The following is a 14,058-nucleotide window of genomic DNA, read 5'->3' as shown; positions in this document are numbered from 1 at the left end:
ACCTTCTCTACAATGCAATCAATAATTCTTTTCCGCGAGCCCCGTCCCGTTGGTTTCGTCGGACCGCCGTTTGTTAAGGGAACGGGGGAAGAACATCCAGTGAAAGAAAACCACCTGGAGACGTCTCACCGTCCAGAATCGCAGACCGACGCCACCGCCGCGCTGTCAGCGGATTGCTTTTGCCGAGCGTGTTTCAAACGCGGCAGCCTGCCCCCCAGCCTCACCTGCACCGCACTTCATGCACGTCAATACTGGAGAAGGCTTGAAGAGGATCAACCGCGAGCCCCGGTTGGAGAGGGTCGGACTGCCCGTTCTTCAGCCACGTACTACGCAGCACGCGACAACTCCGGCTAAACTACCTCGAAGGATAACCACTCACGCCTGAGTGGTGGGGTTTATATGGAGGCAGGAGAGCACTACGGTGCCTTTCGCCAATTCTAGGTCAGTCTTATTGGACGGGCATGCCAATAGTGCTCTGAATGTAATCGCAATGGCGTTATGCACAGTGTGGACAGGCTCAGACTCAGGTGGTGTGAGATACAAACAGGACACCAAAAATGGGAGATAAAATCACATCGTCTGTTGTCAAACAGGACAATCAGCCGCCTCCGGACTTTCTCGTCTCACCACCAAACCATTTCGCTGGAAACTAGGCTGCCGTGCTAGGGGAGCGCAGTGGAGTGGCGTAACCATGGTTTCCAAAAACATCTACATTTCCGGTAGAAGTGGGCTAAAGGTGCCTGCTGCACCACGAAATTACCTCGCTGCACCGGAAAACATTGCTTCTGATGCTTTCCACATTCGATTCTCCCTCAGACCATCGCCCTGGTTTCCATATTGTCACTTCGCTGCTGACCGGGCATGGACCGTACTCCATGCGCTAATTTTCAAAAAACAACGTTGGCTAAACAATTACACATAATTTATTAACGGTAATTTGACATTTGGTGACAGCTTTTTAGCACCCTTCGTTGCCGAGGGATTTGTGGATCAATCCAGGATTGATTTGCGGGACGTAGTTGATAAAATGTGATATTGGTATCGAGGCATGTTTCCGTTCATGGCCTTCCAGAAGCATGCAGTGACAGAATGCCTCCTCTACTACAGTCTAATGACTGATGTTTGCACAGCTTAGTTTGTTCAACATAAGATATGATGCCACAGAGAGAAAAACCTAAGCTTTAGAGGAATGCTGTACTGCGAAAAGGAGATATAGAACATGTGGACAGCGGTGATGGCTCGGCAGATCAACCCTGTTTCGTAGCCGAAATTAGAGTTTGTTTGTTCAAAGACAGCTCTTGGCTTGTAGGCCGCCATGTATAGGATGGTAAACGCAAATCTTGTGTACCTCCAGACGCAGGGGTAATGTGGCGACTACCAGGTAACCTATAGGGGTAGCCATGTGTCTTGCCTGCTGCCAAGCCCGCCTGATATCGGACACTAGCTCATAAATATTGGTTTCTGTCAGTTTACAGACGGAGACGGGGTTTACGTATGTTGGGGGTAGCTGATGAGCACATCTGGATGTCCATCCAACACAGCCAATCGAAGTCACCCGACCCTCTGGGCTTTACACGAAATGTCTATACAGCTTTCCCTAGGTCTGAACACTATTTTGAGATTGCTAGAGTGATTTGAGCCACCGTTTAGAACTACAGATGTTTTCCTCTGTTTCATGTTAACGGAATGCAATTTTTAATTGATTTTATTTGCGGAAATGATTACCACAGATCCAAAATTCAACAATGAGGCGATTAAATGTTAACACAGCAATTAATTACGCACCGGTAAACATTAAATTTATTAGGAATACATATATAAGTTTATTGTTAAGAGTTCCAAACTTTATTTGTACAAAACGTTATCGTTCATACTTTTTACTAGCCAGGGTTTTGGATCTACCACGCCTTTCCACGTTACATTCCATGAAACGCAGCGGTAATATTCACGCCGATCATCCAGCAAGCATCAGTACTTCCGAGGGCAGCGGTCTGCCGCTACTTTTCGAGCGCCCCCTCGCCTCTAAAGTCGGGTGCCTGTCGCGGTCTAAGGCGGCGCGCGTGAACAGGGAAGGAGCCGTCCCCGCTGGCTGACACGATTCATTGCCGAGTTTAATCCAGGTTCTTATTTCAGGCGGAGCGCCTACACAGCAGCTCGGGCTTTATAGCTTGCGCGCAGCGTTATATGGCTTGCATTCCTTGCGTCACACCGAGGCATTCCATCGCCCTACCCACGTCACTGCCGAACCGAAACGGCCGTCTTTGCTTAAAGCGTGCCGTTCGCGAGCGCGGCTCGTACCTGCCCGCTTACCGCGCTTCGATGCGCGCTTGCTGAATCGAACTGCGCCCTGCGTGAGGACAGCGTCGGTGATGGATGTCATTTCCATGCGTATGGGTGTCGGTTCATATATTTTTAGGCGGCCGTAGCCGCCACCCTCGGCGTCCAGTTTTGCCCTCATCGGTGAGTCCCGCTCCCCTCCCCATTCGTTTGGAGTCTGAGTACAAGCAGGGCAGTATAAATGGGATTATACCAACGTTCAATAAGGTTTCTACGAATTGCTTCACAGGTAAAAGGAATGAAGCAAATAAACACGGCTCTGTCAAGTTCAGTTGAGTGCAGTTGACGAAGCCAGCCACACTTTCAAAGGTCCACGTTCGTACCGCGTTTGCTGAACTATGTTCTGCTGTGTTTCTGTATGACGCAAGCTTTAATTTTACGACGAACATGTTTTTTGACACCTGCGCAAAATTGTGTGCTGTTTCTGAGTGTTCTGAATTATTCAGGTATGTTTCAAGTCATACAGATCGCAGTAATTTCGGTCTTTTTCGCGCGAAGTCTTATTCGAAAATGAAAATGCACCAGTCGAGCATTAACACCCAAAACCTGTGACCAAGCTATTGGCCATTCATGTTTTAAAAACATAGGTGGCTAATAAAATGATGAAATAAAACGAACACCGACGTGAACATTCGTTGGAACAGTTGCGAAAACCTTACCTGGGACCCCTCTCCCATGCAGAGGCAAGGCAGAGATACACCATGTCGCTGCTTAGTTGTTCAGAAGGCATCCTCAAAAATATGCAGTTGAACTTAACATTACAGTCCAGTATTTGACGGGCCGGAATTAATTTTGAAAAACGTTCGGAAGCATCATTTCACGACGGCTATCCTCGCGCGCCAGGTGCCCGCCGCCCGGAGTCAGTCGTGGCGGCCAATACCGTTCGGTTTGATGGAAACTGCAGCCCTGGTCATCGGTGACCTTGCTCCTAAGACTGCGAGCGCGACGGCTTAGATATTATTAGATATTAGATATTATTACGGCATATTTTTTGCAATCTATTTCACATTTTGATTTGGGACAGGGATGGACGCAACCGTTTGTGCCAACTTTTTGGTCTCTTACCTCATTTTGATCCACTCTATGAAACACTTGAAATCTTACCTTTTTTGGGCAAAGGGCCAGGTAGAGAAAACACTAGGGTGACATCATATTTCCCAGTCAGAGGCTAAAGGGTCTTTTCGTTACAGCGCAAGGTTTCTGCTGGCTGCCACGCTGGCGCCACTTGTGCGAGGTTGCCCGTCTATACGAAAGCCCTTTGAGGTATCAAGCTTACATAGGTGATTTACCTGACGCCAGGGACCCCCTGACCCGGGACTTTGATCCTAATCAACGCAGCGGCCCTTCCTCATTCAAAAAGATCCCTTGTCACAACATGTGTCCAAAAACCGTGGGCCTCTGACCGACAAAGGGTCCTCTTTGTCTCAGGAATTAAGCAGATTAGGGGCCCAGGTCTCGTCCCTGCTTAGGAAATGGGCCAGAGTCCCGACGATTGTCCCTGACGGTGGGGTGATTTGGTGGCGAATCCGTCACTTGTTACGGTCGTGAAGCCTACACCACAGGGGTGTGGTTTCGCAAAATATTATTCGGTTGGGGGGGGGGGGGGGGGGACAGGGAAAATCTAGAATCTTGACATTTTCTAGGTGAGTCTAGAAAATCTAAATGCACTGAAAAAACAGATTTTTCTCCGAATTTGACTAATTTTCTCTCAATGTAATGTGGCTGGCATTCCCACACCTACTCTAACCACATTTCCTTGTTCTGTCTGGGCAGAACATACTGTCCTTGGGCATTATTACCATTTTATTCAGTGTCAGTCTTTTAAATCAAGCTCCGGTAATTGATGTAGGTCGGTATTCTATGGCTCCCAGACGTTGATGGACATCTACGGTTTCGGGAGTACAGAATGTAAGTTGCTGTGAGCGACAATTAACGGCTGCCACCGGAAAACTCGAATGGTAGGCTGGTGGTCGTAAGGCAGTGTTGCAGGCCGTAAGGACAGTGCTCGCGTTAGGCATGTTTTGACACGGCTAGTGTTGTTTTGCTGGTCATTGTCGGAAGAGGAGCACCGCACGGATTACATAAATCCACAGACTGTGGATCAATCTTCAGGCCGCGTGTTGAACCCGGATCACAAAATTTCAACCAAAACATGAAACTAGGACCATGCCGGACTTTCAAAACTTGCCAGGCTCACATGAATTGAACAGATTGAAAATCACTGAATTAGAAAGTCACCACAAAACAGTCCCTTAAATGTTCAAGTCTAGGACATAAAATCAGAAAGAACATTTGAGCCTATAAAAACAGCATGGTTTATTTCTAATAAGCACACAAACAGACCACATGGAACAAACCCAGCCACACATTCCACAAAAATAATTTCCTGATTGAAAAATCACGTCGCACTTTGATATGAACACGTGGCACACCGTGGAAAACAAGAGCTCCAGCTCCCTCCATGCTACTTGAATTGTATAATGATGTTGCAACCTGTCTTGTCCTAACGTAGCTATAATTCCTCTGACCCTGTCAGCAATCGCCTTTAGCCCCTGAGGGTGACACTGCATTTCAGGACTGCAACATAGGGCAGGAATATGTTTTGTTTAAACAAAGCATTCCACAGAGTTTTGAAATGGAAGCTCCTGTCTGAAAAAGTTAGGGAGATTTACTCCATGGCAACACTGTGGTTTTTGTCGACCTAGTCAGTCAGCCAAATTTATGAGCTAAACACCAACTTCAAATTAAGTATGCTGCTTCAGCTGATCCATTTCCAGGTGTCTGTCAAAACAGATTGTTGTATCTTTACAAATATTTGTTTACCCACTCCGCTTCCCATTACATGCATCTCACAGATTAGGCATGATGTCCTCTACAACCCTCCAACAATGGTAACTTTCTAGCCAAAAGGGAGTTAGGTACTGTTTGCTTTCAGCAAAAGAACGTTGGTATCTGGTAGGTGTTTGTTAATTTGTGTCCTTACCATTATATTCCCACTTACATGAACTAAACACAACTTGGACACCAATAATGCATTTGCATGCCTGTGATCCCTGTCATGATGTACAAGGTCTAACAAACTTACAACAGCCAGGAAGTTAACGCGGGTGAACATGCCACCCATTCATTCATGCCTCGAGTGAACGCCGTTCATTCATATCTCAAACGAAGATTTCATAAGATTTGGAGCAGCTTGTGCGATCCACCGAGCCCATGACAAGTGGCTAGTGCGTACATGGAATGTTAAAGCGCCAGCGGTCATGACAGATGTTGGATGATGGGCAACAAGTACGCATCGAACTCTAAACATGACGCCTTGTCAACACGTGAGCATTCCATATTTGTGCCGAAAGCACTCACGGCGTACGAGAGGAGTTACACAGCTGGTCTAAAACGCCACGCCATCTAACAAAATAATTGTGATTATTGTGGTATGTTAAATGATATGATGGGCCTTGTTTGTCCTTATGTCCGTGCAGAATTTCATTCCTGACAAGAAATGAGCTGTGCTAAGTATCTTAGTACCCACGGGCTTTTTGGCAACTTTGTGCGCAATTTTACAATGACAATCAACAATATTTCTTTTATTTGGCCTGCTAAGTCTAAATGTGGAAGCGGATTGGCACGGATTCATTTCATAATCTGAGAAACCTTAGAAAATCGGATTCGCGGGCGTATTACATCGGGCAAGCCCGAGTGAACTAAACCGGATCCTAAATTATAATCCGTGAAATGCTCTAGTCGGAAGATTGCTGCTATTGTTTTAGTCGGCTAGAGTCGATTGTCAGGTTTTGTAGCTGCTCCACCTACTTTTCACGTCAAAACAAAGTTGGCAAGTTTCAAGGGTTCTTCCGAACGTAGACGGCTAATAACTTGGTCACGTTTTTGGGTGCCAATATTCGTCCGGTTTGTTTTCAGTTCTGATGACATTTGCGATAAGGCATCGTAGGGAAAGTAACGCAAAATATAACTCAAACGTTTCTGGACCAGTTATCAAGACATATCAATCGTGTAATCAAAAAACTTGCATCGCGCAGGAAAAGACAGGAAAATAGCCAAGAAAACACGGCACAAACGTGAACCTTTTAGGTTTGCCTAGCTCAATCAATGCACTCAGCTGAATGCATTTTTCACTCTCCTTGTTCCTAGATAAGACAGTAGTAAAAGCCTTATGTCTTGGAGACCCGAGAATGGAGATGTAAACACCAGGAGAATGGAGATATAGATGCGCTGATATTATGACAACATGCCTTTATGCATGCCTCTGCTATCGAAACGAATAGCGGAAGTGGATTAAACATTGCCTGCCGATGATCCTGCTCGATTTTTCAGTTTTTGTTTTTAAACAGCGAACCACATACAGGACACCAACATTCATGGGATTGAGCAGGGAGCAAGTGCTATTCAGTATTACGATACAGTGCATATCTAACTAAGAATTAGAGTACGTGAAAAATACGTGTACATGCAAACGAATTCAAGTAAACAGGCGTCACGCAGCACGCTTCATTCAAACGTGCCAGCGAGCTCAAGTAAACAAGCATCACACATCACGCATCAATGATGCATGTAAACGATTTCAATTAAGCATGCATCGCGCATCACGCGCCAGGCATCACACATGTAAGCGATTTTAAGCTAGCTAGGACAGATGAACATAGCTTTCTATCTGCGTGGTCCTGTGCTCTGTAGATGACTTTGAGCTCTAAAAGGGGCGTACGGTCCATACTTCCCTGGATTTCAGTCTGAGCGTGTTTTGCCGAAAAAAGATTACCGAGATGGATATTCTCTGTTTTGTTGTTTGCGTATCGCAGGTGCTCATTACATCTCATTATATTGAACATCGAGCGAGAGAGGAGCAGTGGTCCACCTAAATGAATATAAATCGACACCCGTGTAAAGAATTAACCTAAAATGGCGAGCACATTTTTGCGATATTACAAAATTCCACATATGAGTGAAATAATGGGAAACAAACGACCCTGGCAGGCGTGGGAGGCTGGGCGCGGTCAGGCAAATGAGACGAAACAGCTTCAAGAAGATAAGTGCAACTTTGGGCGCTCACACAAACGTGCAGCGAGCAAAGCTATTGATGCAATCAGTTCACTCGACTCTTTATTGGAAAGCCTGATCTGTTTATGCAAAAACTATCTTAGATAGTTTTTGTGATATTATAGAGCAGTTGACCCTTCACATAGCACATAGCACAACGGTGCCTTAGAACCAGCACCGTTATGAAAAGTATATTCAGAATGATTTGGGCTGCAGCTCCGTCACGCCTCTGTCGGTTCCAACATCCCAGATGGTAAGAGCGCCTACATCCTGGTGCAACGACCGATGGCGAGATGGGTTCGAATCCCTTTGGTGCTGGCTATTTGCACCAGACTGGGATGACCTGTGGCCAGTGCAGCGACCCGCTCGAAAGGACCCAGTTGACAGGACAAGACGGACCTTGGCGAGCAGTGTGGCACGTGACAATTTCGCCCCCAAATTTCCCTGTTGACCCGGGATTTCGTGACCGAATGGTGGGGTTAGGACCCACGCAACAAGCGCTGCTTAGCGTGGGCTGTGATCCTGAGAACTCGTCCAGTCAAAATGCTCGAACAAAATCTTTAAAAACAAGCAACCGTCCATACGCACGCAGCTGAGAGTGCAGTTATCTGACGGTAAATTCCCTCCCAAAAATTAAAGAATCGTTGAACTAGGAAAGGTCAGAAAGTTAAAGCACGTGGCAACGGTGTTCCATGCCAATCGTCGCTCTGATGGACTCGACAGCTAACTATTTTCCTGATATCTCCCGATTCCACAATGTCAGAGATACGAATGAAATGTCATTCGATAGTTTGTACGGCGTTTAATCGGAATTACTGGGTATTTTTTACTTTCTGAGGTAGAGTCAAGGCCATATCAGGTCAGCTACATCTCTTCTGTTTTGACCGGGTTTTGTTCAAATAATGTCTCTTGATCTCTGCACGAATTTATGTTACAAGCTGTGTTGTATATAAAGCTATGTTATACATATAAAACTATGTTATATATAAAGCTATGTTATACATATAAAACTATGTTATATATAAAGCTATGTTACATACAAGCTATGTTATAAGCATTGCATGCACACGACCTGCACTAACCAAAAGTGTACACGTGTGAACGTACATTATCGAGGCAATTCGTTTCTTCTTTGAGCAGGATTTGTTGTTGCCAACCAGCAATCCTCTTTCGTGACCGGTTGAAGCCATGGTTGGTGTCTAAACACACTTGAGCACAACCTTCAACTGAAGTTTTATTTTAGGTCAGCGACCAATGGTGACGTTTTGGAATTACAGAGCCATATATGGATAAGAATGTGGTGCTGATTGATAGGAGTGTGGTGCATTGAGGAAGTGTATTGAAACAAAAGTTTGCGGGAAAATAAACAGCTAACCGGGGATCAGATATCAGGGTCATGCCACGCCAATGAGGGGCTGTCCAAACGTAACGTGACACTGGTTATCATTACTGTGTGAAAATGAACTTTTAAAGTGAAAGAGCAATGAAGCCGAAACCTACAGACCATGGTGGATGGAAAATGTTTCAACATCCGGACCCTCCAGGTCAGGTTAGTCACGTGGCCTGTCATAACAATTTAGGTGGAAATGTACTCGCACGTTGAAGAAATGACACCAGTGGATTTTGGGTGGCACCAGCGGTTTCTAAGTCAACAAAAACTGACAATTACGCTACTAGAGTGGCATACGAAGAGTCAGTGCTGGCTTACCTGGTGAAAATTACGGTAGGTAAATATTTCACACCGCTTCTCATGCTTTAATTTTCTAGGTCGGTGATTTCTCTTCCGCTACATCACGAGTGGCGTCTCATTTTTCACCAACCATTTGCATATAATTGGATGCTCATAATGAGCATACAGCACGACTGACCAGCCTCCGTGTCGACAATTTGTCAAGAAAAATCAGAGCGGTAATGTGGCGATATTTGAAGATCTTGGTGTTACACGCCTGTCTGCATGGAAAACTAGGTAGCGATTTATGCGCTCACAGGAAGTGAATCATCGATTATGCGTACGAGAAGGAAAGGCTAGCTGCAGTGCCGCCACTTCTCAGCCCGCCGGCCTGCAAAGCTTGGGCTTAAGAGGCCCGCAGGGCTTTTAACGGGTATTGCTGACTGCTTTGCGGGTGTAGACAGGTGTTATTCCCAAAATATACCACTTAGTTATAGGGTTACCCAACCGGTGATATCCTTCTTTGAGAGTTCAATGCTGTTGTTTTTTACACGAATGACACATGGCTATGTCACACGGCAAGCATAATGATATAGCACTAAGACTGGTTTTCATTTTAGTTCTCGTTAAATGCATGTCTAATGGCGCATCCATGACAATCTTAAATTTACTGAACCCCCTTAAACTGGAGAGCGCATTGACCACGAGATAGGTTCACGGCCGGCGCCATGTTGTGAAGAACAAAAAGCCTCGATTCTCGCGTGGCGCCATAGGCTGCAGCGTTGAGAAGGCTCTGACTAACCGGCGATTGGGAGTGAAAGTAGATTGCCTGAAGCCATTTGGTGTGTTTGTGGGCTTTTTAAATGTTCTGATCTCGCAAATATGATGGCAGTTGTACGGCCTTAAACGACACGAATCGAAGGTTGAAAAAGGAAGAATATTTTTTGGCTTTTGGGAGTAGAGCTTTAGCCAGGCTAGGGTTACCAAGGGTGTCATTGTCGAAATTAATGACTTGCTGTGCCTTGTTGTCAAGAAGTGCTAGAACGTTCGCCTAAATATGGTTTCATGAGGCGGCGTTTGACATGAATGACAACGAACAGACGACGACGGCATGACCGACAATAAGAGAGTCAGCTTTCCACGAGGATGCAATTCGTCTCACTCCTTCTTCTTTATGCTCTGCCTCTGCTCTATCAATATTCCTTGTCATGGTATTGAATTGCGAAACACCCAGCTGAACACGCAGAGATTCTTAAGTCGATGGAAGCTTCATGTGGGCATAGCATGATTTTACACGGTTGTTGTGTGTAACATTGCTGTATTCATACATTCAGAGCTGGCGCAAATACATCATACAAGACATTTTTGGTAAGACCGCATGATGCACCGAAAAGCAAGAAAATAAAATGAACATATCCCGTAAGACCTAGGACAAAAACTGCGACTTGCATGTCCTCAAATCAACACTTTAGTTTAACCCCCGATAAAATACTTAAGAATCCACTTGCACATCCATGCTGGTCATCGCCGCTTCAGGTGTTGAGTTGTGGACTATCACTTGGCTACCGTTCCAGTTTCAGCTCCCAAGTTGTCCATCGGACCGAGATACAAACGAAGATCGCAGTAACCCCGCACATTGAAAACAGATACGGAATCCAGAGCCCGATCCTTACCACCACCGAGCACGGTGAGCTGATCATCGTACAGCGGTTTACGGAACCCAAACTTCTTCTCAAAGCCACTAGGTGGCAGGAGCAGTGCACCAGCGATCTCCTCTGCCGGCAGCGCGCGGCTGCCGGTCACGTGTCCCTCTTTATCACGGATCGCCGCTGGGCGAATATCCAGCACCAGGTCCTTGCCACCGGCAAGCCGCGCCGCACGTCTCCGCCGGAATTTCGCGAGACACGGGCGCGCCGCGGCGCGCCCAGTCTTTGAAAGAGCCGTAGTAGAGACGCAGGTTGCCGTAACCGGCGGGAATCATCTTAGCAGCAGCAGCCTCGGCGCGAAGGCCGGAATAACACATCAGGACCATCTCCTGCTCAGGTGGCGGCAGCACGAAGCCGTACTTCTCACGGAAGGCGGCAGCCGTCAGCGTCAGGGCCTCGTTCAGCTCGTGCAGCGGCAAGTTGTGGGAGTTCGGCGGGCGGCCCTGGTCCAGCAGTTCGGACCGGTTGCGCACGTCCAGCAGGAAGATGGCGTTGGCACGCACCAGCGGCTGCAGCTCCTCGAACGCGATGCCGGGATAGGGCCCGGGCCACTCGGCGGGCGCCGCCCGTCCCGCCGCCGGGCCGCCCACGAGCGCGGCCACTACCAGCAGCCACAAGCCCATCGCGGTGCACGGACACCCCACGGAATGGACGCGCTAGATCTCGCCGCGCAACCGACCTTTTGCTGGTCGTCTCGCAGCCGGTCTCCACACGCGCTCCCCTCCCGGTCCGGTCTCTGACCTCGACTGCAGACCATGACGGTTGCTTGGCCCCATCGCGTGACGAGCCCACTGGCCTCGCGCCTATTTTCACCAGAAAGTCGCCAGTTTTCCCCCGCATACCGCCAGACGCGAGACACAGAGACGTGCGTGGGCAGCATTTTTAAGGCAACTTGCTTGTAGGTCATGTCATGGGGGTCAGGCATGTCATGCCGCCTCAGAAAAGCTGATTGAACGAATCGTTATACTTTTTGCATCGTGTACACTTGTCACATTATTTTGTATTCTCTTGTCTGGTGCATCTGCATAGGCATACTTAGGGTTATGATCCTATGCCACGGTTCAGTGTGCTGCCGACTGCCGTTTGAAGCGGGCTGCTGATTAATTTGTGGGACTGGAAATGACTCCATGAAAAGTCTGTTTATATGTGTTGTTTTTACTAGCGTCGGACGTGCGAGCACACCATCAGACTGTGCAACGTACATTTGCCTACGTCATGCTTTTGCTGATTGCGTCATGCTTTTAGACGGCTATCCCGCCGCACCCAAAATGTGCTTTCCTTCCCGGATTTTATCTGGCCACGCTTGCAGTCTTTTAGAGAGGAGGCTCAAGGTATTTGGGTGATGGTATGATGTATTGTATGGATCCAGCTAAGCTTTGTCATAGTTGTAGACGACTGGCGGTTGTGATCGCTTCGAGCCTTTATAGATATCTCGTACAACTAGACCGGAGCCAGCTACGCCCAGGGTGTGCTCAGCAAGGACGTGGTGCAACGCAACAAAAGCAAACCCACATGCGCGGGTTTCCGGGCGTGCTTTCACGTGAATATTTACGGTGCCAATAGGAGCATACGACGCCTGTACATTCGGCATTGTTTCCGGCTATGAAAGCACTTCATAAAACGTCAGTCATTTTAAGAAAGAACGGGACAGCCATTTTACAAAATCGCTGTGAGTGGTGATGGCAAGCATTCCACTGACCGTACAGTGTTCGCTGCCTTTGTTGTTGGATCCGCTTGTGTAGCCATTCAATGAGGCCGTTTCGGGCGATGCACGGATTCGAGCACGACGTGCTCAGTTGGACTCCGGACTACAGAAGTCCTCAGTTGATTGTAACTTGTAATTGGTGATATCGACCAAAAGCTGTACCCAGTAATTTGCAAAAGCAGACTGCTCAGACGGCAGACAGCCTAAATGTGTTGGACACGGGTAAAGCCTGACAACGCTGTGACTCAGACGACAAACAAACTAGTCGGTGCCAAATAGGCAATAAGTGACAACGGACAACGACGGCATCGCAAGGATTGAAAAGTGGTGTGCTATGTACCATAAGTGCCTTGCTATGGCAACCAACTTAAGTGGTGTGTTTCGTATCGCAGCTGGAATAACATGTTGCGCACGGCAGCGCGAGGTCCTCATCCACTCTAGGTCCGCACGTGTTCTGGCAGCAAAAATCCAACCGAATGGTGGCCCTGCCTCAGGCCCAGCCTAAGCCTCAAACCTGTCAGCTAATGCTGCGCAGTGACTGGCCTTTCCGCTCGTGCAGCGGCCGGCACCAGCACAGCCGGCACGGTCCCTGGTCCACCGGAGCCGGCGCTGTCACCTGTCCTAAGCTGCCGGTTTCATGAGAGCCGGCGTGACGCCCGGTCCCACCACTCACTAGAGCCGATCAAAATTCGTACCTGTGCAAACAACGCCCAAACACCAGGTGCTGTTCTTTTACCGGGGGGCCGCCGAAGGCTGAAATGCGAGATATTTGTTGTAAAACACAGTCCTGGTGGATAACGCGTAAAGCAGCGTCTGGCACCCATCCACATCGTGTAAATTACTCTTAATACTGTTCAAGGTCACTTCTAAAGGGGCCTCACAGGTAGCCCAGCTCGGAACGAAACAACCAGTGGTTCATGGTGTTCTGGTACAGGGGCACGGTGTAGTGATTCGTGATGTTTAAGGTACAGCGGCAGTGAAACCTCTCCGGAGATGGGAAAACGTAATTTTCACCTTGCATATTTACATCTGCCATTGCCTCAATGTTAAATTGTGGGAGGGGAGACGTCCAACCCCCCCCCCCCCCCCCGCCACTAAAACGGCTTGCTTAATCTGCCGTCCCTGTTGCGGGTGCGGAACTGATCATTGGAGTCAAATCAATCCGATACCAGCTGCAATCCAAGGACATTCAAAGCAAAAAGAGAGGGATCCTGCAAAACCCTCCAACACAGCAATGCCAAGGTGCAACATTTTGCTGAACTCGGCATTTTTCCGATGGGGCATCTCATCAGGGGGCCAGTTCATCATGGCAGCGCACCGATATCGGCATTCGAGTGGCTTCCCTGCCAAGCCCTGGGATGACCGTGAAATCTCTAGTTGCGCCTCGAAGCGTGCAAGTTTATGACACATGATTTTTTCAAGGCAACGACGGCCACCGTAGCCCACTCTGTTATGGAGCGCCAACGACTGGAGACGCCATATTAACGCTCAGGGACATGGCGTAACCGAGGTTTGAATCCAGGCCCCACACGTAGAAGCCGAAAACGTGTACTATTCGGCAATCACGCCCTCCGTCATTTGGGGAAGCA

The 14,058-nt window shown here is 47.9% G+C and overlaps 1 protein-coding gene across 1 annotated transcript in view; it reads right to left on the bottom strand.

Moving 5' to 3' along the window:
* Positions 1 to 10,874: 10,874 nt before the first annotated feature.
* The window catches only part of LOC119094546 (thiosulfate sulfurtransferase/rhodanese-like domain-containing protein 3), a 15,312-nt gene continuing 12,128 nt past the window's right edge, over positions 10,875 to 14,058 (bottom strand). The window contains exon 2 of the mRNA XM_037217606.1: positions 10,875 to 11,365. Coding sequence (XP_037073501.1) covers positions 10,875 to 11,365 — 491 coding nt within the window. The remainder of the gene's footprint in view (positions 11,366 to 14,058) is intronic.

The sequence above is a fragment of the Pollicipes pollicipes genome, unplaced genomic scaffold, assembly GCF_011947565.3.
Source record: "Pollicipes pollicipes isolate AB1234 unplaced genomic scaffold, Ppol_2.1 Scaffold_4002;HRSCAF=4701_pilon_pilon_pilon, whole genome shotgun sequence".
Lineage (NCBI taxonomy): Eukaryota > Metazoa > Arthropoda > Thecostraca > Pollicipedomorpha > Pollicipedidae > Pollicipes > Pollicipes pollicipes.
Note: the sequence above shows the minus strand (reverse complement) of the source record. Positions and strands in the feature narration are given on the sequence as shown.